This window comes from Falco peregrinus, chromosome 4, assembly GCF_023634155.1.
Source record: "Falco peregrinus isolate bFalPer1 chromosome 4, bFalPer1.pri, whole genome shotgun sequence".
Classification (NCBI taxonomy): Eukaryota; Metazoa; Chordata; class Aves; order Falconiformes; family Falconidae; genus Falco; species Falco peregrinus.
Window position 1 is genome coordinate 121,517,651 of NC_073724.1, and position 25,393 is coordinate 121,543,043.

The 25,393-nt window shown below is 51.7% G+C and overlaps 2 protein-coding genes across 9 annotated transcripts in view; one reads left to right on the forward strand and one right to left on the reverse strand.

Moving 5' to 3' along the window:
• Positions 1–12,964, reverse strand: part of FAM168A (family with sequence similarity 168 member A) — a 220,458-nt gene extending 207,494 nt beyond the window's left edge. For 2 of the 6 annotated variants that reach the window (XM_055802027.1, XM_055802025.1), the window contains exon 1: positions 12,785–12,906. The gene's annotated coding sequence lies outside the window, so the exon portion shown is untranslated. Of the gene's footprint in view, positions 1–9,020; positions 9,147–12,784 lie in introns of those variants that run through there. The other 4 variants (XM_055802028.1, XM_055802023.1, XM_055802024.1 and 1 more) reach the window with 4 other exon arrangements.
• Positions 12,965–17,888: 4,924 nt separating this feature from the next.
• Positions 17,889–24,470, forward strand: PLEKHB1 (pleckstrin homology domain containing B1). 3 transcript variants are annotated; one of them, XM_055801648.1, is made up of 7 exons: positions 17,889–17,976; positions 19,114–19,176; positions 19,663–19,815; positions 20,754–20,856; positions 21,777–21,816; positions 22,697–22,802; positions 23,247–24,470. In XM_055801648.1, the coding sequence occupies exons 2-7, from the start codon at positions 19,140–19,142 to the stop codon at positions 23,381–23,383; spliced, it is 576 nt and encodes a 191-aa protein (XP_055657623.1). In that variant the 5' UTR covers positions 17,889–17,976; positions 19,114–19,139; the 3' UTR covers positions 23,384–24,470. The 3 variants fall into 3 exon arrangements, with proteins under 3 accessions (XP_055657623.1, XP_055657624.1, XP_027632676.2); XM_055801649.1 differs by having other exon boundaries at positions 17,894–17,976; positions 19,117–19,176; XM_027776875.2 differs by lacking the exon at positions 17,889–17,976 and adding an exon at positions 18,110–18,270.
• Positions 24,471–25,393: the final 923 nt, after the last annotated feature.

Below are 25,393 nucleotides of genomic sequence, written 5' to 3' on the forward strand. Positions count from 1 at the left end.
CCCAGTGTCTGACCATGAAATCGTTTATTGCTCGCAAAACACCGGTCACAACAAAAAAGGTTGGGGGATTTGAGTTACCTGGCAGAGAGATTGTCCCTGAAGAAAGCACAAGGCTGAACCAGATTATTAATTCACCCAAAAAAATCTCCACTGAAGACAATTCTGTTACGTGGAATTTTGGATGAAAAGATTAAAAAGCCACAAACTGGCTTAAACAGATGTGCATTAAAAAAGCTTCCCAAGGGCTGAACACAAACACAGAGCACCAGGCTTTGTTTTGGTAGAAGGGGAAACTACTTAAACCACAGGGAACAGGAGAGAAGCCACACGCTGTCGAGCCTACTGACAGAGCCAGGACCGTCAGTGAAGAGCGTCAGGAAAGCATGAGGAAGTCAAGAGCAGCCAGAGAATCACCCGCAGTGTAAGTCACAGAAAAACTCTGCACATACGTGTGCGTGCGAGCGCGCATGTATTGAGTGTTGGCAGGAAAAAAATGACCTTGGAATACCAAGCAAAATGGTGTCCTGCTGTTTGCTTCAGACTGTGTTCGGAAAAACTAGCCTCTGCAAACATGCTCTGTGAATCAGCACGATTGCCTCTGAGAAATACCTGGCTGTCATTGATTTCCTCTTTCAACAGACTATCACAAATATTGGCTAATCAGTCTGGTCAAAAGAAGTAACGGTGCATACCAGGAGCAGCAGCCCTGCGTCAGATGGAACTAAGCAGACAAGAAAAGATTTCAGGAAACCTGGAAAAGAACTGAAAAGGAAACTCTAAGTCAAGGTTTGGCAGTCTTTGTATGGTGCCATGCCAGGCTTTTTCTTCCCCGTGCTACAGCTCGAGTGTGCTAAGGGAAAGCTAGCAGGATCTGGTAGAAGCCGCCTCTCAAACAGGCAGGGATCTGCTAGTCAATGGTATCTTGCTTCTACACAAGGTAGTGCCTTTTGCTGAAGAGTAGAGCTCAGGGAGAGTCAGAAACCGCAAGCGGCTGCCTCCTGCAAATGAGCGCCTCAAAATGCCAATGTTATTAGCCCTGCACCCCGTTCATAGTCTGGTTGCACATCCACAGGCTGTTGATCCCTGAGCTAAAACATTCCGTACAAGATGCAAGAGAAAGAAAAAAGAAAAAAAAAAGCCGAACCAAACAAGGCTGCCCGACTGATGAGAATATTTGGATTTGAGTGATGGAACGATATTGCAGGGAACAGAGATCACGAATTGCAGAGCTAGCATCTTTCCAACTAATAAGACACCTTCCCAGATGAAACTGCTGATGCATCCAGGAAAGGAATAAGCTAAACACAAAAGAAGGACACTTAGAAGGGGAAATGAGGTTCAAAGTCAGACAAGAGCGTCCATAAAGAAAATGAATTTTCTGTTGCTATATATGGCTGCAAGGAGGCTGAATAACAAGCAGGAACAAATAAAATCCTGACCGGCAATAAGAAAAAAAAACGAAACCTGGTGTGATGAGCATGTGACTGGACTTTAAAACTATTAGTTCAACAGCATTCCAATACGAAAGGGAAGTGATGGCTGCAACACACCACTACAAAGAGCAGGGGGGAAAAACGCTCACCTCTCCGACAGTGATCAGTACCGCAGAGTAACGGAACATGCAGGGCAACGCAGCAGTAATTCGTGTGGTTTAATGGGTGAAGCCCAGGAGGAGGTTCTAGGAAGCACCAAGACAGGGAGCAGGGTATGTGACTCCATAGGTACATAAAGGGGGAGGTGGGGAAGATGTGGGGTTATGGAGGAGACAGGAGGGCTACAGAACCTCATGCAGCAAGTAATTACAGGGGATTCGTTTCCCAAAATCATAGGTGACAATTTAGAACACAAAGTAACTATTTTGGACCTCATTACAACCAATACATAATCACTGGACTGTAAGTCTTGACAGTGAAGAAAAAGGACAAAGTTGCATTTAAACATATCTAAGTGTCGCAATTAAATCAAGATTGCAAAATTTCTTGATTGAAATAATTGATTTTAACTTGTGTGATATTTGTAGTTTTTAATCATCATCTTAATGAAATACCAATGTATTCATAGAATCATTTAGGTTGGAAAGGACCTTTAAAACCATCGAGTCCAACTGTAATGAAAATAGGCATCACTTAAGATGTTGATTTTTCACAAATATAACTTAGCAAGGAAAAATTAAGGAATTTGCATATAAATGATCCACTTACATTCACTCACAAAGTGCTTTTGGGATCAAAAAGGAAATAGCTACAGAGTGGAGTTTGGAAAAGCTTCTAAAGCAAATTAGAGATTCAACTCCCCTTGTAATCAATGGGAAGAGACTAGAAAAATTATTAAGCAACAACACAATAAAGCAAAGAATGCAACAACATGGATGCATCAAGATCAAATTGTGCTAGTCCAAAATAGCCTGGTGAAACCTAATAAAAACAAGTGGACGAGCAGCATATGTTGCTGTGCAGGTGGAGAATAACTAGCTAGGGTGATGGACAAGAGAAAATAACCTAAAGGGTATATTGGAACAGAAATTAATATAAATTAGCAATACAACAGATTGGGGGGGGGGGGGGGGGGGGGGGGGGGAGGCATTTCAGATTTTTTGTTAATAGTGCCATTATTTTATGCAACACTGACAAGACCATGGAGCACCAAGTCCATGTATAGTAAACACATCAAGGTACAGACGAAAGCTGCAAAAACAATGAAGAGATTTGGAAACAATATAATCCACAAGAACAGATTAAAGGATCTCATTCAGCCTAGAGGAAAGAAAACTGAAGGACAACGTAACATGCCTCCATCAGTGACAACAAAGGGATGGGTTATTTTCCATGTCCTCTGGAGTGAAGGAACGTATCTTAATTTGCCAGAGATAAAAGATACTGGAAAAGCTTTTAACTAAACTGGTTAAGCATCCACTATCAGCTACCTAAGGAAGCTAGGTACCTCCTATATGGGAGGATTTTAAGGAAAAATTAGAAAAATATTTGTCAGGGATGCTCCAGAGACACTTTATCTTGCCTCAAGGAGGCGAATGAGCTGGAAAGTCTCCCGAGCTCTCTCCCAGCTCCACATTTCAGTAAGGAAAGGTGCCTCAGAGGTCCAGGCTGTTGAACTGGTAGAAGACTCTTTGAGGACTCTCCATTTCTGAGCCCCTGAGTGTTCATTCTCAGTATTTTTTGGAACACAGGAGAAAATCTAGAAGACAAACATTTCTAACACAACATCAGGAGAGGGCAAAAAAGATGACTCAAGTAACTCTCAATCAGTTAGCCAGACATTGGCTTTGGACAAAATAAGGGAAAACTGAATCAGACTTGATCTGGACTTAAAAAGGCCAGGAACAAAATTAATGACAGTCAGTGTTTCGGAAATTAGGTCTTGTCAAACAAAGCTGATTTCATTCTTCAATGAGATTCAAAATCAGGTTGATAGTGGCAACTGCTGCAACGTAACAGGCAAACTTTTGTTGCACATGACAACTTAATCAAAAAATTACCACTATGCTATGTCAACAAAGCACAGTAAACACATTTAGAGTTGGCCAACTGACAGATGACTAAAAGCAGTCATCCATGGAAAATCACCACCACCAAAGTTAGCTGTAGTAGAGTTCTGCTGGGCTTGCTAAAGAGCCTGGTACGATTCAAGAGGTCCACTACAGATCTGAAAATTAACATTGATCACAGACAAGATTTATGAATGGTCCTCTGGATGGTAAATGAAGAGGACAGGCCGGCAATACACAGCCATTTGGACTGCAAAGATCACTCAAGGTAGATTTCAATACAACCAAATGCAAGGTGCTACACCTAGGAAACAAAATGTGAAAGCCAGAGACCTTGAAACACAAACTGAGGTACTGCCAGGCAAGAAACCGCCCAACACTTCCAAGCTCAATGCCACATGTTTAACTTAACCAAAATAAAAGCTGAAAGACCATTTGGTTACGGAATTATGAGTTCCCTTCAAATGGAAGAGTTATTAGGTACCAAAGGACCTTTTAGTTTAGACAAGAAAAGGCTTCTGGAAGCAATAGTTGGAAACTAATTCAAATCAGACCTCCATTTTTTAATCAAGGGGGTAATTATTTACTGAAAATATATCAAGAGAAGTGGTGGACTCTTCATGACTTGAGAGCTTCGAACTAAGACTGACTGTCCTGGTAGATGGTAAGCAGTAGCCCAAAATAAATAGCTTTTAGGCTTCTTTTCTGTGGTTTCAAGGAGGTCAGTCTAATTAAGCCTCAAGCTCTAGGAACTCTCTTCTAAGTCTATACAGAGAGCCACCAACACAGCATCTGAGCACATCCCAATAGCACACAAAGCAAATCAAACCCATCTCCTGGCCCCTGCAGAGGGAGAAGCAGCACACCACCTGACCCAGCCTCGCCATGCAACGTCAGCAAGAAATCTCCAGGCTCTGTTTTCCCACAGTGAAAACAGAGCTAGTGCATCTACATGCAAGGATCTTGCTTAAGGACTGCAAAGACCTTCCAAGAATCTTGGACAGGAGCAGCCGTAATGGTATGAAAAGCTGCAGGTCACTGTGACAGAAGCAGCACCAGGAAGGAAAGGAGTAATCTCTTGGACCACCTTCGCAGTAGCATGGACAGAACAACAGGATTCGTGCTAGGCATTTTGCTACATGGCAACACAAAAGCAGCCAAGAGCTCTCAGGGGTTTATGCCTTTTCTTCAGAAGTTGTTCATAACATAAAATGAGGGCTTTGATTCACAAACCAGCAAAAACTCTTAACACCCATCTGCTCTACAACATTCCAACATCATTTTACTAAGCCTAAAGCAATTTAAGACATTATTTCTTTATGGTAATGCTAACACACACATATGTAAAATCAAACTCCAGGAATTATGCAAGAAAAGCTGAAACTCTGATGAGAACAGATACGATACCACATTTATCTACTGAGCCCACAACAGAAGTCTACTACCACAGAAGCAGCCAGCTGCAACCAAGTATCTTCTCTACAACTTCAACTTGTGTACATGCATGTTACATACAGACAGTGCAAAAATTCTTATGGAGTGAAATATTTTCTTGAGCTTCCAAATGAGATCAGCCCATATTCAGAAGACTCAGCTCTACAGGAAAGCTCAGCAGCTAGGATTTGGATGCTACAGTAAAGAAAAAGAAACCATTTTGCAAATTTATGGCACTGCATTTTAAGACTTCAAAAAATTCTGTTGTGAATGTAAGCCAAATCAAGAGCGAATTTGAACTTTAACAAATCTCCCTTCCATTGATTTCACCTCACACTACAGGGATGAGCAATGGGAAAGCCTTTAGGTGACCCTGTTCTTGTGGCCAAGTGACCACCCTGAGTCTGAACACAGCAGTGGTCACTCTAGGACAAGAGTTGAGACAAGCCCGATTTCCTCCTCCAAACAACCACAAGGCCAAATAGAAACCTTATTCTAGCTGCCTATACTACACAACATCAAATCTGAAAAATAAGCAGAATGCCATAGTTTTTGCAAAAGCCATTAAATGTCTCATTAAGGGATGACATACACAGGCAACTGAAGAAAATTATTTGCAGAATAAATTACCACAGAATAAATGTTTATATGGGGACCTATTCCAAAGTAATTGCACTTTAAATGCTCACAAGCTTAATTCAAAATACTTTTCAACGGGCACAAGGCCTTAAGAGCCCTTCTGTCCGTAGAGACACTTACACTCATCTTGGCTGAAAAATCATCAGCAACTGTAATGAGTGATCTTAGATGAAAAATCATCACCGAGTGTAACGAGTGATCTTACTTTGCCCACCTAAGTGGCAGAAGATGACCAAACATGCTCGGGGACTTCCTTCAGTCAGGGCCAAGTATCTCCAGGAACAGGCTATTACAAGTAGTGCCCATCTATGGACATTTAAACAAGTTGTCTTCCAGAGATCACCTCCAACTCTGTATTGTCAATAACACCAACAAGGCATCTCATACGTAAAAAAAATAAGTATACACATATGCACACAGAATGCCACCAGGTCCAAAATCTTGCATTGAACAGGACGACCCACAGAACAGGAACACTCACTCACCTGCTGGGACCGCAAGGAGTTTGAGGAGTTTGTTATGAATAACCACATAAATGCTCTCGTCCATTAAAAAAGCAAGCTGTCATCACCTACAAATTCAAGTATAAAGAATTGAAAGGAAAATGAGGGGAAAAGCAAGCTGTGCTTAGAACTTTTCACTAGCCTTCAGGATGTATTTCCAACATCAAAATTATAAAACCTACACGTTATCACATTTAGAGAGTTGAGTATCCAATACCAACAAAAGCAAAAGCCCAAACACTGTGCTTTAATTCATGGCAGATAAACTAAGAGTCTGATACCACAAAAGAGGCAGATCTTCTTTTTTGCTTCTGATTTGCTGTAGAACTTAACAAAAAAACCCGAAAAAAAACCCCAACCCTGCAGAACCCAAGATGTTATAGTCTATTTTAACTTTTGCTGCAGTCTGCAATCTTTATCCATTTTATCAAGGAATTAGACATGCCTAGCAGGCATGATGGCATCTATTCTTTTTTTTGCCAGTTTAGTACTTTTTCTCTCATAAAATACTCTAAGCTTGTCTTCAATAATCCTCCCAAATCTCTAACCCTTGCTAAGACAAGGAAGGCAAAAATGTTCAGCCTACAAATACACTCCAGCATTAATCTTCCTATTGAGAACGTTATCGTACAAAAGCTATGATAAACTCCATTTTTCTGCTCTGACTTTTCATTTTCCCACCTTCCAGTTTTCCACATGATCGTTACACCCAAGAAGAGGAAGGAAAGACAGGGAAAAGTACAGCCAAATACAAAACAGCACCTCCAACAGAGGACAGGAACACATTTTTTCAGCTTTTACAAATCCTGTGGTGATAATCTCCTAAATGGTTTACAGGAGAACGTCAACAGGCTCACATTTTTTTCCTCCCCAGAAAGCACACAGTCACTTGAAATTCCTTTGCAGTGCTCAGGGCTTTCAGCACATTCATAGTAAACAAAACTCAGAGGAACTTTTTAAAAATTATTCAAGTCCCGCGCAAGCTGTGAGGAAACCAATGCATCTCCGTCATCCTCAACAGAAGCTCATTCCTTATATGATTCTTTGAAATATAAAATATTGTGCCATTAATATCATCAGCAGCATTGCTCCCCTACACGGATACAACAGGAAAGAGGGAAGAAATACAAGGTTTACTTAAACACAAGCATGACAAACTGTCATCTGCTTTCAGACCGAGAGGCAGCGAGACAGAGATTTCAGAAAAATAGATAAATAACAAAATGCTCATATCTGAGTGAAGGTATATATTAAAATAGACCTGGAAATGACTCAGATTTGTGTATTCATGTTCCTGTTTGGAGCCCAAGAGGAAAAAAAAAAAATGGTCTGGTTCTCCAAAGCTGCTTCATACTCATCAGCTTCCACAAATTTTAGAAGATCTGCAAATGCTGGATATACCTCAGGAGCTGGATCTTCCCTGACTGGGATCTTAATTACAGGTCTGGGATTCCTGCTTCAGCCAGCCATCACAAAGCACACCTGCCTCTCAACAAAAGAAAAATTGAAAATTCACAACACCTTCTGTTGCTACCGGTTCAAATCAGCAAGGAAAATAAACATAAAATCCCATGTCAAGATCACCCACCCAACAGAGCAAAGCATCAATATATCAGAGCAGAACAGGAAATATAGATCCTATACATGCTGTTCCAAAATCAGCAAGACAAACAAGCACTTACTTCCTATTGATTTTTACATGAAGGCCATCAATCACCACCCACATCACACTTCCAAGCTCTTCCCTGCTCAAAACTTCTCCCAAACTCCCTCCCGCAGCCCCTATCTCTGTTTGGCAAAGGAATGCACGTGCTCCAGCTGCACATGACCTGATCAGCCAGCAAGATGCCATCTCCTAGAAAAATAAGGGGAACTGTTACGAGCCCTGTTCCCCAGGTAGAAGCCCTCATTTTATTCTCTCCCCTCTGCCCAGCAGCCAACTTTCTCCAAACTTACAAAAAAAACCCCAAAAAACCACCACACTAGATGTTCTTCCACGTCTAGAGCCCTTTGAAATCTGAATCAAAGTGCAAAGGGAATACAGAATCACTGGCAGGCAGGCAGATAGTGTGATCACATCATCCTTACTTCATCAAGAAATCAAGTTTACATGAATTTGCATAAACAAACATAGCACTGCCACTGACTTTTTCCTCTCAAATTTCATTACATCAATGCTTTAAACACAAAAATAGGAACCAAATGACTCAGTTCAGTGGAAGGAACAAGAAGGTAAGGCAATTTAGACACCTCTGGAGAACTGCAACCATTTGACCAACTGGTAGTAGAGTCACACGGAAATAGTTTTCAAAAATGTATTCCCAGTTCTGAAAAGCAACAAATTAAGAGCCAATATTTCTTAATTCAAAGAGTTAAAAGACCGTCAACTGGCAAGAAATGGATAGGTGGATTTTATTTATTGTCACTGGAATGAAAATATTCATCTATTTATCAGAGATGCATGACTGCATACAAGAATCCAGTAACATCAGACAGGACTTGCATTTGAAATCAGCGAAAAAATACTATTTACGTAGTATGGAAAAAACCACCGTAGAATACAACAAGAACACTTTTCCCAGTCAATCATTTCGGATCAAATATTTCTGTGGACTGAACATGATGTCTTACGGAGTTTAAGTAGCAAAATTGAGTTTAATTGATTAGAAAGATCACGGTACATTAAGAAATGAGACCAACGCGAAGAGCTACAAACCTCTCCCTCACAGCCAGCTTCTTCTCAGGCACATGATCTCACCCGCAAATAAATCAAAGACGATGCTGTACAAAAAATCACCTCGTTTGCACTTTGAAAGCAATGCAAAAGTCACTCCTCCCCGAGCACGCTGGCTAATAACACAGTTCTCTAGGGGATGCTTCAAATACTTCTTTGCCGTACCAGCGTTGGGAGGAGGAGATTGGCAGGACATCGCACCTCTCACCTTGTGACAAGGGTCAGCCCCAGCACCTCCACGGCACCGGGAGACAGCACTCAGCCCTCCACAGCCACCCGAGGAAAAGCCAGTCGAGCAGAACACCGTCCAGCTGCACATCAGCGAGCGCGAGGGGAGCTAATTCGGGACCCAAACGCACAGTTAAGAATGCCGCAGTTTTAGGAGAGACTTTATGAATTACAGAGGAAACAGAAAGTACACGGAGCACTTGTGCTGCGGAAAGGGAAATCAGGGGCCTCTGCAGATACAATCAAGCCCAAAAGGCATGACTGGAAGACAAATGAAGATCATAATCCGAACTGAAGGAAAGAGTGAGCTCAGAAAGGAAGATATAAAAGCTGTATTTCCCTTCTGACAGCCTCATCAACTGCTACCAAGCGCTTGAGAGCTGGAAATCGGCAGAGAGCTCCTGGGTGGAAACATGGAGGTTTCTCTACCAGGGGATAAAGGTCTGAAATGCTCCTCTACCACAGGCTGTGGCAGAAAAACACCTGGGTTGAAAATAAAATGGAATTTCGTTTATGCCACAGCAGCTGGCTTTTGCAGCAGGTAGGACCTGGTGCCCCAGGAGCTCCATCCCAGCTGCGAATGTCCCACTTCCCATAAAAGGAGATCAACACCAATCTCAAAGTGGTCGTCTCTGAAAACTTACCAAAAGCGGACACTAACCTGCATTAAATACACGCTTCCCACACCTAAAGTGGCCACGCTTGCACCTGTGTCCAAACTGAGGTTCACAAGCTCTTCTAGACAGATCAGATAATTAAATATAGAGTCAATTTAATTATAATATTAATTACGCTTTCAGTTGAAGTACTGAAGGCCTTTCACAGAAATAGTTCTCTGAAGCATTTTCACTTGCCTGGGAAATGTTCTCAGGAGCACCAAGCGCAGTATCACCATTCTTTCCTGGGTTTCCCCATTACCCATGGGGGCGGGTGGGTACTGATACTGAGGAGTATGAAAACTTAACTGCAAAAAGGGGTTTTAAAAAAATCTCTAAATAGCTCACCTACTGCAATGCAGACTTACCACTGAATTTGACAGGTGAATATCACCTAGACCAGAAAGGATCTCTACATGTTCTCCCTAAATGACCGTATCCTGTAGTTATTTCATATTAATTTTGACACAATATGGGTGTACCATTCAGGCTTCTCACTCCAAGCAGTATTTCCCATTACTGAACACATTCAAAACACCTTCATGGCATGCAGTCATTTTGCTTCCCATCCCTTTGTTCCAAAGGAGAAGGGTTAGGTATCTACCTCTACAAAAAAAGTGTGTCTTTACTAACAGCCAGGAATTTTAATCAACTAAATTGTATACAAGCCCACATACACACCCCTCTGAACAGTAACATCTGAAATACTTAGCACACACTAAAATGAAAGGCCAGTATAAGCTCATCATTAGGGAGAGAGAGATTCCTTCTGAAAAATGTAAACATTTACTTTGGTTAAAACAAAAACAAAAAAAAGTTAAGATGCACAACTAGGTAAGTTGGTATTTGTAACTTCCAGAACAAAATTTAATCAGTTTTAATATGTATTTTATCCAAAAAATACACTGCTAACTGATACCACTCCTTTTAATGACTACATACCTCTAGCAGGAATAAATATTCGGGCCATGGTTGTTGGCTGGGGTTTTTTTAATGTACTCAACCATAAAGGTCAAGAGAATCCATGAAATGATTAAAAATCAAAATCTGCACCAGAAAAAAATAAAATAAAAAAGTATTTGGCCTCCTGGTACTAATTTCCTTTTTCTTTACATTGCTCAACATAGCTCCTCAATTTGAGTTCTAATCAACAACCACTTCACAGTTAACATTTCACGAAATAAAGTGGTTGATGCAATCAAGTCCAGCAAAATATTTCCCTAAAGATGTTTCCATCATTCACATTCCTTCAAAAAAGAAAAAGAGCTCTAGCTTCCTCCATCGCTATTTAACAGCAAGAATAAACACACCACTGCATCTTAAATCATATTTTGGTTAAAACATAAATAGAATCACTTGGAGTTTCTTTCTGGTTAAAAACAACATGCCTTTGTCCAGAAGGGGGGGGGGGGGGGGGGGGGGGGGGGGGGGGGAGCGGGGGGGGGAACAAAAAACCTCAACCTGCTCATTTTTCTACATTTGACAGTATTCAGCACTAGATGAAAGCCTTTTGAATGAAATTCTGTCTAATGAAAATACAAGCCATAACCTGAAAGCTTCTCATCATGATGTGCAGGGGGAAAGAAAAGAGGAAGAAAAAAAAAAATCTCCTCAAAATCCAACACAGTACAAAACCTTTTTTTGGTAACGAATATTTATTTCATTTCCATACTTCCAGGCTCCTCTGCTTGCTGTGAGGCGTCTGAAGCTAAAGCACCTTTTTAGCGTTATTAACCCACGATACAGTGATGGACTTCATCGCCCTGAGAAACCACGATACCCATAACAAAGTCTCCAAGCAATCATCACAAATAATAATAATAATAAAATAATCACCCCTTTCATAAAAACGAATAGAATATACTATCTTATAAGGACAAAAAAATAACACCGCCTTACGTTTCACAACCTCGCGCTCTCGGCTCTCAAGCTACAGCTGCTGCCCGCCGCCGTCCCCCTCCTCAGCGACCCCGGCCCACGCCGAGCCCCCGCAGGGGAAGGGGAGCGGGACGGGGGGCGCCGCCCCTCGCCCTTCCCCATCCCAGAAAGTTGCCGCCGGGCTCGTTCCGTGTTCCCGGGCGCCGCTCCCGCCCCCGCCGTCCCCACGTGCCCCTCCCGGCATTTTCCGTGGGTACGCGGCGAAGCGTACCCCCACCTCACCCCCACCCCGGGCGGCACCCCCACCCCCGGCATCCCCTCAGGGCTGGGGGACAGGCACCTCCGGCACCCCTCCGGCATCCCCTCGGGGCTGGCGGACAGGCACCTCCGGCACCCCTCCGGCATCCCCTCGGGGCTGGGGGACGGGCACCGCCACCCGCACCCCCCCCCGGCATCCCCTCAGGGCTGGGGGACGGGCACCCCCGGGCAGCACCCCCCACCCGCACCCCCCGGCATCCCCTCAGGGCTGAGGGACGGGCGCCCCCCACACCCCTGCGGCACCCCCACCCCCGGCATCCCCTCAGGGCTGAGGGAAGGACACCCCCACCCGCACCCCCCCTCGGCATCCCCTCATAGCTGAGGGACGGGCACCCCCACCCCCGGCGGCACCCCCACCCCCGGAGCCCCCGACATCCCCTCAGGGCTGGGGGACCGGCACGCAGGAGGGAAAAGGGAAAAAAATAAACCACGCGTGATCCCGGCGATTCCCACCCCTCTTCCCACGCGGAGCGGAGGGGAAACTTGGCTCGGACCCGGCGGGGGGGCGGCCGGGCCCCCCCAGGCGGCCGCTGAGGGGAAGCGGGGCCGCCCCCCACCCGACCCCAGTCGCCCCCCGTGGCTGGCGGCAGACCCCGCCGGGGGGGTCACACACACACACGGGGCAGCGGCGGGGGCCGGACCAACCCCTCCCCAGGGCGGTGGTCTCCTCTTCCCACGCGCGACCCCGGCCCCCGCGGGCGCCACGCAAAGCGGAGAGGATCCCCCGCCCGCCGCCCCCGGGCCTGTCCCCTAGCGGGGGGGCTCACAGTGACCCCCCCTCCCCGCTCCCCTCACGCCGCCCCCCCGGCCGCTGTCACCCACCGGCCCGCGCCCGCAGCCCCCCCGCCACTACCGGTCGCCCCTAAGGGGGTTTTTCCCGCCCCCCCCTCACCTGCGGCTGCTCAAGCGGCGGCGACGACGGCGGCGGCGTCCCCTCTGCCGGTGCGGCGGCAGCGGCAGCGCGCTCCCCCTCCTCCCGCTGCCTGCTCCGCGGCTCCTGCCTCTGCCCGCAGCCGCCAGCCGGTGGGGGAGGGGGCGGCGGCGGCGGCGGGCGGGGGGGGTGGCGGGGTTGGGGAGGGGTGGGGGGGGGGAGTACCACCAGCGGGACCGTTACAGTGAAGCGAGGACTACCGCTCCCAGCATGCGCCGCGCGCCCCCCGCCACGGCACGGCCCTGGTGGGCCGCCGCGGGGCATGCTGGATAATATAGTCCGCGGGGGCGGGCGGGGAGGGAGACTGGGCCCCGGTGGGCGCGGGGCACGCTGGAAGCTGTAGTGCCGGCCTAGGGGCATGCCGGGAGCTGTAGTGCGGCGGCGGGCTCAGCGAGGCGCGGCCGCGGGGCATGCCGGGAGCTGTAGTTCGGCCGCGAGGCATGCCGGGAGCTGTAGTGCGGCCGCGGGGCATGCCGGGAGCTGTCGTCAGCGCGGCCTGAGGGGAGGGAACAGGCCGCAGCCGGGGTCCCCACCGGGCCGTGCAAGGTGGGGATCGGCGGGACACCGGGGGCCAGGTCCCGGCCCCAGCAGACGCTCCCCTGGCCGTCCGGCGAGAGCAAGGCCGCGGGCTGCCAGCAGTGAGGCCGGTGGAGGGAAGGGAGGGGAGAGCCTGGGCGCCCGGCCTTGCACCCCCGCCTCCTCCCCCTCCTCCTCCTGCCGCGGCCTGACTTTGCCCCGTCCCGTCTCCTCACACCTCGCGCCCCCCTCCCCGCTAACAGCTGCATGCCCCCCACCTCAACCCCTCCACACTCCCCCTCTCCCCCTCGGCAATGCTGGCAGCAGCAGGCACTGACCCCAGCCTGCTCCTCGCTTCCCCTCTCCCCTGCAAAACCCCTTGCTCCACATTCTGGGGCGCAGCCACCCCTGCAATATTTGGGGAAGGCAGCAGCTTTGGCCCCCTGTGGCCCTGAGAGGAAGGGCCCTTCTCCAGCAAGGCAAATGAGTGCTTTAATTTTTCATGTAGGAATGGATGTGAAAAATTGACATTAAACCTTTTAGAATTACCAGCATCATTTAGGTTGGGAAAGACCTTTAACATCATCAAGTCCAAGCATTAACCCAGCGCCACCAAGGCCACCACTGAACCATGTCCCCAAGTGCCACATCCACATGTCTTCTGATTACCTCCAGGGATGGTTCCTGCACCACGTCCCGGGGCAGCCTGTGCCAGCGCTTGGCCACCCTGTCGGGGAAGACATTTCTCCCAGTGCCCACCCTGAACCTCCCCTGGTGCGGCTGGAGGCCGTCCCCTCCTGTCCTGCCGCTGGTTCCTTGGGAGCAGAGACCGACCCCCCCTCGCTGCAGCCTCCTGCCAGGCAGCTGTAGGGAGCCAGAAGGGCCCCCCTGAGCCCCCTTTTCTCCGGGCTGAGCCCCCCCCAGCTCCCCCCGCCCCCCCCAGAGCTGTGCCGCAGCCCCTTCCCCAGCCCCTGCCCGGCTCTGGACACGCTCCAGCCCCTCCGGGTCTGCCTGGGGGTGAGGGGCCCAACGCTGAGCCCAGGGCTCGAGGGGTGGCTGCACCAGGGCCCAGAGGATGATCACTGCCCTTTTAGGAGGGATTGGCAGCACTGGCTGGTGCACACAGCTACAAGGTGGGTGCAAGGTGCATCACAGCAGCTCAGTGCCCTAATTTTAGGGTGGGAAAGGAGTATTTTGGGAAAGTCCTGGTGTCTGGGAGACAGAGAATTCCTATGGGTCTTTCCCCCAGGGCTGACACCAACACCCACATCTCCTCCCCAGTCCCTCAGAACATTAATTGCTGTTTGAAGTATTTTGCTTTTTTGTGAAGAATCACACCAGCAATTTTGTTTCCCAAGCAACTGATCTCGAGCACCCCCCTAGGGAATCAGGGAATTGGGATGGGGCTGTCCCCGGGGCAGAGCAGGGGTCATCATACCCCAGGCTGCTTGCTTCAGTTTCTCACCCCTTGGACATGCTGGCATGGGGTGGGCGGTGTTGTGAAAATAATGTCAAAGGAAAAATTTCTCCTTGCATGTTTCTTCCGCAGGGCGGAGGATGCTGGCAGCGCTGATGGGACATGCTCAGCCACAGTGACGCCCAGTGTTGGAGCCTCCAGTAGGATCTGGGGGCTCTTTAACAGCCCCCGGGGGGGCAGGGGTTATCCCCCCTGGAAGAAAGGTACTGACTTGTCCCAACGGCAGATGTGTGTTAGTAAAAGAAAGAGCAAATGTTGGGGTGACCTCACCTGGGTTCCAGCATGGGGGTAGCATATCCGAACCCCCAGAGCAGGAGGAGACAGGGGAGATCCACCGGGGAGGTTCTGTTTTCCTACATCATGTGAGACATGGGAAAAGTTTCAAAAATCCTTTGTTTCATATCCCAACCCCAAGGCTTTGGCTGGGATGGGGGACATCTCCACCAGCACTGAGCCAGCGCTCTGTAGCAGCTTCTTGCTGTAACAACCACCCAGGTGAGGCATGGATGGAGCCCAGCTGGACAAAAGACAAACTGGCAGTTTCAAAGTCCATCTCTTCTACTAAGCAACACCCAACTGCAACGGAAAACAAGGGGAAATCCGTGATTTGGCTACCCTGAGCCAAGAGCCAAGTCTGTTCCCATGTTGCATCCTCTCCCTTCTTCCACCTGCGCAGCTTTGCCAGCTGAAAATAAATTCCTGGCTCCTCAGCTCACTATTTTCACCCAGCGTGCCCCAAACTTACCCCAAATAACTGGAAAAAAATGGCCACCAAACCCCAGTTCTCAAAAAATAAATAAACCAGGCCCCCCAAATCCTGCGCCAGCATAATTTTCTTCCCCAGTGGAAAGCAGAGCGATTTGGCGACATTTTTAATGGTACCACGTGTGGTTTGCAGTCTCCAACGCCTGCCTTTTCAGCCTGTCCGTCACAAACGTGTGGGTTGTGTTGATGTTTGCTCCCTGGAGGCTTTATTTCTGTTCTTTTTCTTTGTAGTTGTTGTTGTTGTTTCCCTCCTCTCCTTCTTGGAATAAACTTGATGTCTTATCTGCCAGCTGACCAGGGGCTGCAGCCAAGCAGAACCCATTAGTGCGGTGCTATAGATTTTCAACCCCATGAAAATCTGCTGCCATTTTAAATAGAGCATCTATTTATTTCACTTGGCGGTGTGTCCTTTTGCTGTCAAGGAGACAAATTATTCCAGTCCTGTGGCAGAGCTCACAATAACGTGGCAGAAAAGCTTGGAGAACAATTTATACCAAACTGTGGCATAACATCTACCTATAGAGCGGCAGCCCGATACCAGTGGATGGCCCAGAATAAATCCACATTTCAGCCCAAGTCCCTTCCTAAGGGAACTTTTTTATTAAGTCATTGCAGAACAAAGTATCTGGCCTGGACCTTGATTTCTCAGCGTGCATCTCTAAATATTTAGCGTGACCAGGATGTTTTGCAGCCCGATAACCAGCATGGAGGGATGCGCAAGGCTGCACGAGCGTGCCCCAGCCGATGGGGTAATTGCAATTTAACTCCTTTATAATTAATCTGCATGCTGCTGGATTAATCTAATTCCTTCTGCTGTTCACCACAGCAAAGCCAGTGCTGGAGGGAGGGAAGGGGAAAGGGGTTTTGCATTGAAAAACCTGCTGGAATAGATGCGGGGTTTTTTGTATTAAGGGCTGGCATATTCTTAATAAACACCTTTGTCATCAGCCTAGCCTTAACTATATATAACCTGACCCGTATTTTAAGCCACATAATGCCAGCCAGCTGCCAGGGATTGCGCTCACTGAATTGTCTTGGGCCTGTTTCCAGTGTGCGCGGGGAGCCACAGGAAATGTGCCGTGTTTCCTTCCCCGGGTGGCAAAAAAAGACTTTGGAAGAGGCGCTTGGGCTGCCACTGCAGGCTTGTCTCGATGGAAACGCATCCCTGCCCGCACGCAATTCCTGCCTGCCTGCTACGGCTAATGCCTGCACATTCTCCTGGGCATGCCCTACATATGTGTATGGAGAGAGAGATATAAAATATATAGCCATTCCTTCTTTTAGGGAAGGAGTGGGTAAGAGGGGTTCCCTGCAGTTCCCCAGTCTGCACTTTCCAAACCTGCCTGGGGGCCGGGGACCGTGCCTTTGCCAGCTGCTGGCCGGGCACAGGGATGCATCCCAGGCTCTCCTTCACTCCTAACCTCCTTATTTTTTTCTTTTCCCAACAGGTTTGCAAAGCCTCAGCTGTCTCGAGCAGGGTGAAGGGGTCCAGTAATGTGCAGCAACAACGATGTCCAGCAGCTTTTCCAACCCTGCAGCCTTTGGGCACCTGTGACTCGTGCCTGCCTGTCTCCAGAGCTGAGGATAGTTTTGCTCTGAACTCCAGCAGGAGCCAAGTCACACCTCGATTTTAACCCAGAGGATAACTTGCTCCACTTGGAAATCCAAGTTAGACGAGCACTTAGGTACTTAAAATCGGGGTTGCTCCCAGTTTATGCTCCTGCCAGTGGTGTGCCCCTGGCGCTGGCTCCAGCAAGATCCTATTGTGATACTAAACGCTCCCTCAGACCCATTCCCAGCATTGGAAGAGGGTCCTGCATCCCCCAAGCATCTCATGGGCCAGTGCCCAGCTCCGGTCTCACCTCTGTGTGAGGCAGGAGACCCCCGGGCACCCCTCGCTGCCCTAGGCTTAGCTTTGTGGCTCCCGCTTGGGCTGAGCCATCCCGAGGGCACCCACACTGCTGCCACCCGCGCACGGGTTACGTACGTACGGTCCCCGTTGTCCCACTCCGGAACCCCTCGATCGCCCAGCCTCTCCCGACCGTGCGGCTGCTCCGTCTCCGGAGGAAAAGGGGAGCTCTGGGGAGAAAGTGGGGCTTGGAGGTGCTGGATCCCTCCTCGGTGGGTCACGGCTGAAGCAACCACGGGCACCGCCGGCGGCACCAGCCCCGCGGCCGCGCAGGCAGCGGGCAGCGGCGTTTGGGGGGATGAATCGCTAAAAGGTGACATTTTCCGCCGGGCCGGTACTTCCAGGATGCTCCGAGCGCCCGGAGCCGCCGGCGCGGCCCCGCCCGCCCCTGCCGGTACCTGCCTACAGCTCCCGGCGGGCAGCGCGGGCGGGCAGCAACGGGCAGCAACGGGCAGCGACGGGGACCCGCCGCGCCGCCTCCGCCCGGTAAGGGGGGCGCGGGGCGGCTCCGGGGGGCTCCGGGCTGGGGGGAGGCGCGACCCCCGGGGGATGGGGTACCGGGGATGGGGGTAGCAGAGACGGGGGTTGTGGAGAGCCGGGGTCCCAGGGGATGCCAGTACTGAAGGATGTGGGTACCAGAAGGATGCAGAAAGGGAGCGCCCCAAAATACGGCTACGGGGAGATGCCAGGGGATGGGGGCACCAGGGGATGGGGGACGAGGGCACCAGATATGGGTACCAGGGGGCTGCAAATACAGGGGGATAAAGGTGCCACAGAGCTGTGAGTACTGAGGGATGGGGCACCAGGGTAGGGGAGGGTGCCAGGGGGGTGAGGGTATGGGAGGGGGAGGGTACCAAGGGCCGTAGGGACCCAGGGGCTGTGATTTCAGGGAGATGTGGGTACCAGGGGGATGCAGACAGCGGGGCCTCAGACTCCAGGGGGAATGTGGATACCTGGAGATCCAGGCACTGGGTACCATAGGTACTGAGGCACAGAGCTGCCGGGGGGGTGTCTGCCTTGGCCTGCCCCTGGACCAGGGGGGGATGCAACCAGGTGGTCCTGGAAACCATCCTGGGGTGCTGAGTCCCCATCACTGGGGTGCTGGGGTCCGTGGCTGAGGGGTGGAAGGGGGGGCTGTGGCACCACTCCTGCCTGGCCCTGGGGTGTTGGCTTTGCCTGGGGACCTGGGGAGCGATGACTTCATGGCCTTATTAAGGACTCATTTCCATCCAGGCACAGAAAATAAGTGTGGCTGCCGTCTGCCATGGAAAGTTACTGGGGCTGTGGGGAGTTACTGCCTGTTTTCATACGTGGCCCGGATTTCTCAATTTACCTCCATGGGATGATAATCCCTAAATCCCAATGAGATTAAAGGCAGAAAGAAAGGTGGCTGGTGTTCCTCCTCCCTGCCTTTGCCATGTTTCTCAGATGATGAAATCCCACGTCTGTCTAACCCCGATTAACCCATGTGCGTGGCTCATCCCCCCTATAAAAAAAGGGGCAACAAGGGTGAATGTCCAACCGACTTCACTCCCTGGAGTGCAGGGAGGTGGGAACCTGGGGGAGAAGCCGCAGGCGAGGTGGGAGCTCCTGTTTTAACTCCCATTATTTTTCCCACGCCAGCAGGTCCAGAAAACCCTCCTGCAGCCATGGCGCTGGTGAAGAGTGGTTGGCTTTGGCGGCAGAGTAAGTGTGACCCCCGAGCTTTCCAGGTTGGAAGTCCCCCCAAAAATAAACCTGGAGAGATTTTGGCTACAGGATGCCAGGAGAAGGCGTTGGGGGGATGGGCCCCAACCTGGGCAGTTAATCCACGGTGGGGAGGAAATCACGGCTCAGCCGCTCACAGATTTATGTAAGAGGAGAAAGGGAACGTCTGCCATGAAAACAGATGCGTGGCTCCACGTCCGGGACTGGATCTGGTCCCACATGCACGGCGGGGCAGCAGCAACATGCCCTGATGGCTTTTTTGGCAGCCCTTCTTAATTTAAAGCCACCTGGTCATGCTGCCCTGGATCCCGTGCCAAGCACAGGTGCCCTGCAGGACGCAGCGGTTCTTGCAAGGGGCAGTGGGATCTGGCTGCAAATTTGGGGGATGGCATTGGGTCTCGTGAGCATGCTGGGCATGTCCCCGTGGGCTTCCTGGGGTCCTCTACCTCCTCCCCATCCCGACAGGCTCCATCCTGCGCCGCTGGAAGAGAAACTGGTTTGTCCTCTACCTGGATGGCAGCTTGGTTTACTACCACGACGAGACGCAGCGTGACATGGATGGCCGGATCCACGTCAAATACAGCTGCCGGGACGTGAGGACTGGCCGTGAGTGCAGAGGTGAGCAAAGCGCCACGTCCTCAAGCCCCATGTCCCCAACCCCAACCCGCGCCGGGCTCTCCGCGTAGCCGTAACCCTTTAAAATGATGTTCTGCTTGTGCACGTCTAAGGTACCCCAAAAATAACCCAAGCGAATTCACCCCTTTCTAGCTCCCAGCCAGCCAGGCCGTCCCCCATGAGGTGCACATTGCATCTTCTGTTGCTTTTCCACAGGGAAAGGAGGAGAAACTCTCCTCCTGGTTTGTGCTTGTTCAAAACACGATCCCACAGCCCTGACTCATCCCTTGCCGTCTCGCACAAACAAGGAGAACAAAGCAGGAGCTTGGTGTGGCCCCGGCAGCCCACGGCCACCGCACAATGCGCCTTTCTTGGGCTGCGAGCGGTGGTGGTGAAGCTGGGATGCCGCGGTGGGAGCACAAACCCAAAGGTTCATGCGCACTGGAGGGTCCTGCCGAGCGTCGAGAAGGGGGGGAAGATACATGAGCCTTTTGGGTTTAAGATTTTGTTCTTGCTCAAGCTCATGATCTAGCTCCAGCAGCATCTCACGTTTCTACAAAACGTGGGTGCCTGCTGCAAGCTGGCAAATTAAAGCAAACATAGCTCGGCCTGGTGGCCTGATCGGCGATTTTCTGCCCTTCCACTTTCTACCGTGGGGGTGGAAGTTTCTGCTCACCAGCTCTTTGCTTGTGTTGGCTTTTAACCTTTGAGATCCCGACTGGGTCTCACAAGTTGAGACTGAGCCAAAATTAAACGCAAATCGTGAGCACAGCGTCCCAGTTTTTTAACCATCGCACCCATTAGCAGCACATGGTGGGGGCTGCTTGTGCTGGGGGTAATTTGGAGGCTGCCCCTCTCCCTGAGAGGGTCTGTGGACAGATGGGAAGGGTCTCTGGGGCACCTCTTTTGCTGAGGCTGGATCCTGTCCCTTCCATTTCCAGATGTGCAGCCACCCGAGGGGAAGAGCCGTGACTGCTTGCTGACCGTCGTGCTGCGGGACGGCTCCAAGACGACACTGTGTGCCGAGAGCGAGGATGACGCCGTGTAAGCTGAAATCCCACCGCGGCAGCACTGAAATCCCCTCAGCAGCTTTTTCATCCGAATTATCTGAGCCTGGAAAGGGCCTTGGCCACGCGAGAGCCCTGTCCCACTTGCCCTGCGTCCCACCCGTGGCTAAAATCCCACACAAGCCCCTCTGTTTCTCAAACACCCATGTTTGCTTGCAGGGCGATAGGTGCAGGTGGAGACTCGGGTTTCCTGCTGAGTAATTCCAAGCCAAAAGCAGCGATGTTTAAACAGTTGGCCTCCTGCAGGGTGGGTTTCCCTCATGGATGAGAAATCGCCTCTTGGGCTGACCGAGGATCACTGGGGAAGGGTTTTAATCAGTATTTGGCAATGAATAGCGTGAAAATGAAGTCCCTACTGGCTTAAGGCCATGCCAGGCAGGAAGAAACACCCACTTCTAGCACTACTCCCCTTCTATTTATTTCTGTAACAATTAAGAATTTTATTTTTATAAAACCTGAACTTTTAAATAAAAGTTTAAGACATTTATTAAAAAAAAGAAGTGGGAAACCGTCAGCTGATCTTAGACAGAGGGATCATTCAGCTGGGCCAAGTCAAGCTTGATCAACTGAGCTTGACCCTAGTTGTGTGAAAATTCATCCGCTACCCCCTTTTCCCCCCAGTTTAGACGTAACTTTCCTGCCGGCAGCAAATTGTTTTAGCCGGGGCCATTCCCAGGGACAGCATGTAGCCCCTGTGCCCATCCCTGCGGCGCGGGGTACCTCCTGGCACCTTCCCATCCCCACCTGTTAGCCCAGTGCTGGGCTAACAGGGAATTAAGATTCACGCCAGTGCCACGGCCTCATCCAGGTCACCGGGGGAGTTGGGGGGCTGTGTGTGCCAAGCAATTACTGCCCCCCAGCACCCCCCAAAAACGGGTCCCTCTGTTTTGTTTGCAGCGCTTGGAAGATGGCTGTGCTGGAGGCTAAATCCACCCCGGTGAGGCTCCATCCCCCCAAGCAGGGGCACCATCCAGGCACGGGCTTTGGGCAGGGTGGGGGTGACACCAACCCCCGGCGCCCCCCACCAGGGCTGATGCTGAGCACGGGGTGGCCCCTGAGACCCTGTGCCCATCGGGCACAGAGAGGAAAGCCCCTGGAGCCAGAGAGGGTGAAGAAACGTTAGTGACACAGCAGCCTGCTCGTGGTGCCACCAAGGGAAGGTGGCAGTCAAGGGTGACCCTGTGCAGAGGTGACTGGCAGAGGCACGGTGATGGGGACACAGTTACTGTGACAGGGGACACAGCTCAGGTGATGGGGGCAGAGTTAAGGTGACAGGACACGGTTAAGGGGGATGGTGACAGTTAAGGTGACAGGACACAGCTGAGGTGGCAGGGATGCAGTTAGGGAAATGGGGACAGAGTTAAGGTGATGGGGCAGAGTTAAGGTGACAGGACACAGCCAAGGTGACAAGGACAAAATTTAAGGTGACTGGGAAATGGTTAAGGGGAATGGCGCCAAGGTTAAGGTGATGGGGGCAACACATAGGGTTACGGGGACACAAGATGACAGGGACATGGCAAGGTGATAGGGCAGAGTTCAGGTGACAGGGGCAGAGTTAAGGGGCACAGGGGCAGTCAGGGTGACCTACACGCAGCCAAGCAATGCGGGTGCCTGAGCAGAGGCTGCCCCTGGCATTTTGGATGCTCCGGGCCCCCCTCTCAGCAGCGCAGGGGAACCCCGCGATTCAGGCCCCCACCACACACGGGGAAACTGCGGCGCCGCTCCGGCCCGGCCCCACCGGCTGGACCGTGGCTCCGCCGCATGCGTGCAGCCCCGCTCTGCACACCAGCCTCACGCCATGCCCCTGCCGCTCCCAGGTGCACGTCTACGACCCCTACGACGACGACTACTACCAGACGGTGCCCCTCGACTCCCACCAGACCGCCTACATCAGCTCCGGTCACTACGGCCACCAGTATGGAGGTGGGTGGCCCCAGTTGGTAGCACGGGGGCAGTGGCCGCATCCTGATCCACCCCATCCCTCCCCAATGTTCGTTTGATGCTTTGACTTATTACCAGCTGGGGGATGCTTAATTTGGCCGGGGTGGGGGGGGGTGGGGGGGTGGGCTGCCCCCCTTGGCACACGGAGCCCCTGAGGGATGGTTTCGCGGTCTGGGGATTGATGCCTGGCTCCCGGAGCCGCGGGGCTGAGCCCTGGCCAACTCGGTGCATGGTGGCACATTCAAGGTGGGGCTGGGGAGGGGACGGCGGAAGGAGCCATGGCTACACAGGGGATGCGGGTGACAGCCAAAGCTGGGGGTCCCTCTCCATCCCACCCCTTGGGGGTGCTGCTGGCAGCGGGGGGGTGCCAGGAGGATGGCAGCCCCTCGTCACCACCCCCCGCTCACCCCCCTTCTTGCCTTGCAGCTCCTGGGGTGACCCACGTCATCGTGCGCGAGGATCCCTACCGGGTCTCCGGGGACCAGATGGCTTTGGGGCTGCTGGCGGGGGCTGCCACTGGCGCTGCCCTCGGCTCCTTCATGTGGATGCCGTGCTGGTTTTAGCAGCGCCCTGCCCTCCTCCTGCAGGATGTGCCCCCCCCCCAAGCCGGGTCGCAGCCCCCTGACGTGGCCCCCTTTGCCTCCCCAGCCCAGTTTATCTCGCCCCCGGCTTGGTGCCTGCTATGAGCCACCCTCAGCCTACTGAAACCAGCCTGCTCAGCCCCCTACCCCCTGGGGACACAGATCCAGCCCCAAACCCACCCCAGAGCCCCTCCCAGCTCCAGCTTTTGCATTAAATAACCCCCACGTGCTTCAGAGACCCCCCCCAACCCGCCCCGCCAAGACCCCACAGCATTCGATTCCCATCTGCAAAGGGCCTGGGGAGCTGCCTGGGCCGTGGGCAGGCGGGAGGGCACAGTGCCCCAGCCCCGCTCTGCAGGGAGCTGGCTGCAGAAACACTTGTTTTTTGGAGCAAGGGGAATTATCTGGGGGGAGGTGGCTGAATATTTTTGCAGCCCCAGCTGGGCCAGGTGAAGCCCACCGCAGAGCTGCTTTTTAACAACTTTTTTAGGGGGAGGCGCCAGCACTAGAGCAGGTGCTGACATGAGAGGCAACCCCAGGGGTGCTTGAGACAGGTTATGTTCACAGTTAAGGGGGATGAAAACCTTTGCTGGATTTTCACCCCCTTTCCAGCCTCGCGCCCCCCCCCAGGGCTTGGCCAAGCTGGAGAAATGGTGCAGCCTCCCCTGGGAACTGGGCTGGGAAGAACTCTGGGAATATCGTGGTTTCCCCAGCCAAGCAGCAGTCACTGTGGGAGGGACACAGAGCATCTCGAGTTTCACTCTGAATTTTGGGAAGGGGAAGAAATCACCTGGGGACAAGGGTAGATCTCCCTGGGGACCAGGGACCCTTTCTGGCAGCCGACCCAGGGCTGTATAAGCAGGGATTTAGGGGGAGCACACACAGTCCCTTTGTGTGACCCTGAGGCCAGGGGACAAGCAGCAGCTCACCTTTGCGTTGGGCAGCACCAGGCAACCGTCGATGGAATGGGGAGAGGCACAGCTGCCAAGCATCACCCTTGGAGGCAAGATTTTATCCCCATCGATATGAAACAAATTCAAGAATTACAAATAAAAACCACAGCTAGATTTTAAAAAAAAAAAAAGAAAAAAGAAAAAAAGAACCAAACCAGTGACGCCAGCGCCCCAGCCCGCTCTCGCTGTTGGAGCCCAGATCGGTTCACTCTGACAGCTGAGAGGGGATCGGGACATCTCAAACCACTGTCCTCATCCTCCCCGGCCTCCCTCGCCTCGCTGCTGCTGCAAACCCGCTCCCCTCAGCTGCATTGATTTTTGAAGAAGAAGAAAACAAAAAAAAAAAAAGAAAAGAAGAAAAGCGTGCTATCCGCAGTCTAATAAAGGCAGCGAAAAATGACAGCCAGCCTGTGGGTGAGTGCGGGTTGGGGGGGGCTGTCCGGCCTTGGCGGTCTCCAGCGGTGGGAAGGTTCGGATCCCTCTCAAGAGCTGTGTGCGGGTGTCACCAGCTCCCCCCTCTCCTCCTGCACCCCTTTTCTGCCCTCCCTTTTCCAGTGGGAGCGCCGAGGGCAGCTCACGGGGAGGGACGGGCTGCTGGGAGGTTCAACACCCCCCTCTGCTCCTTCCAAAAACGGGGCTCAAGGAGACCTCGCAGCGCCCAGACACGGCCCCGGCACTGTGGGGTCTCGGGGGTCCCACTTGCAGCCTCTGAACGTGGCATCATGGCCCCGAAGAGAAGCAGAAAAGAAAAAGCCACCTGAGAAATCCCGCTGGCCGTGGCTCTGCCGCGGTGCTGGAGAACCACAACCACATGCTGGCAGAGCAGCTCCATCCTCTGCATCCCAAATTCAGACCCCACGGGACGAGCTGCCTGCGCCCGGGAAGGGATCCGCGCAGCACAGGCCCTGCCAGCCCCGGCTTAAAAGCATCGCTGGGGCTGGGGACCCTGCGGAGAAGCCGAGGGCGGCTGCCCCCTGCGTTTCGAAAAAAAAAATCAGCATTTTCTAAGCCAGGGATTGAGGCTTTCCCCCAGGGTCCC

Bases quoted from the DNA above. Each gene is read 5' to 3' on its own strand.
- PLEKHB1 (XM_027776875.2), top strand. From the start codon at position 18,117: ATGTGGGTACCAGAAGGATGCAGAAAGGGAGCGCCCCAAAATACGGCT. The intron at 21,817-22,696 runs GTGAGGCTCCAT...TGCCGCTCCCAG, and splicing joins TGGAGGCTAAATCCACCCCG to GTGCACGTCTACGACCCCTA. The intron at 22,803-23,246 runs GTGGGTGGCCCC...CTTGCCTTGCAG, and splicing joins CTACGGCCACCAGTATGGAG to CTCCTGGGGTGACCCACGTC.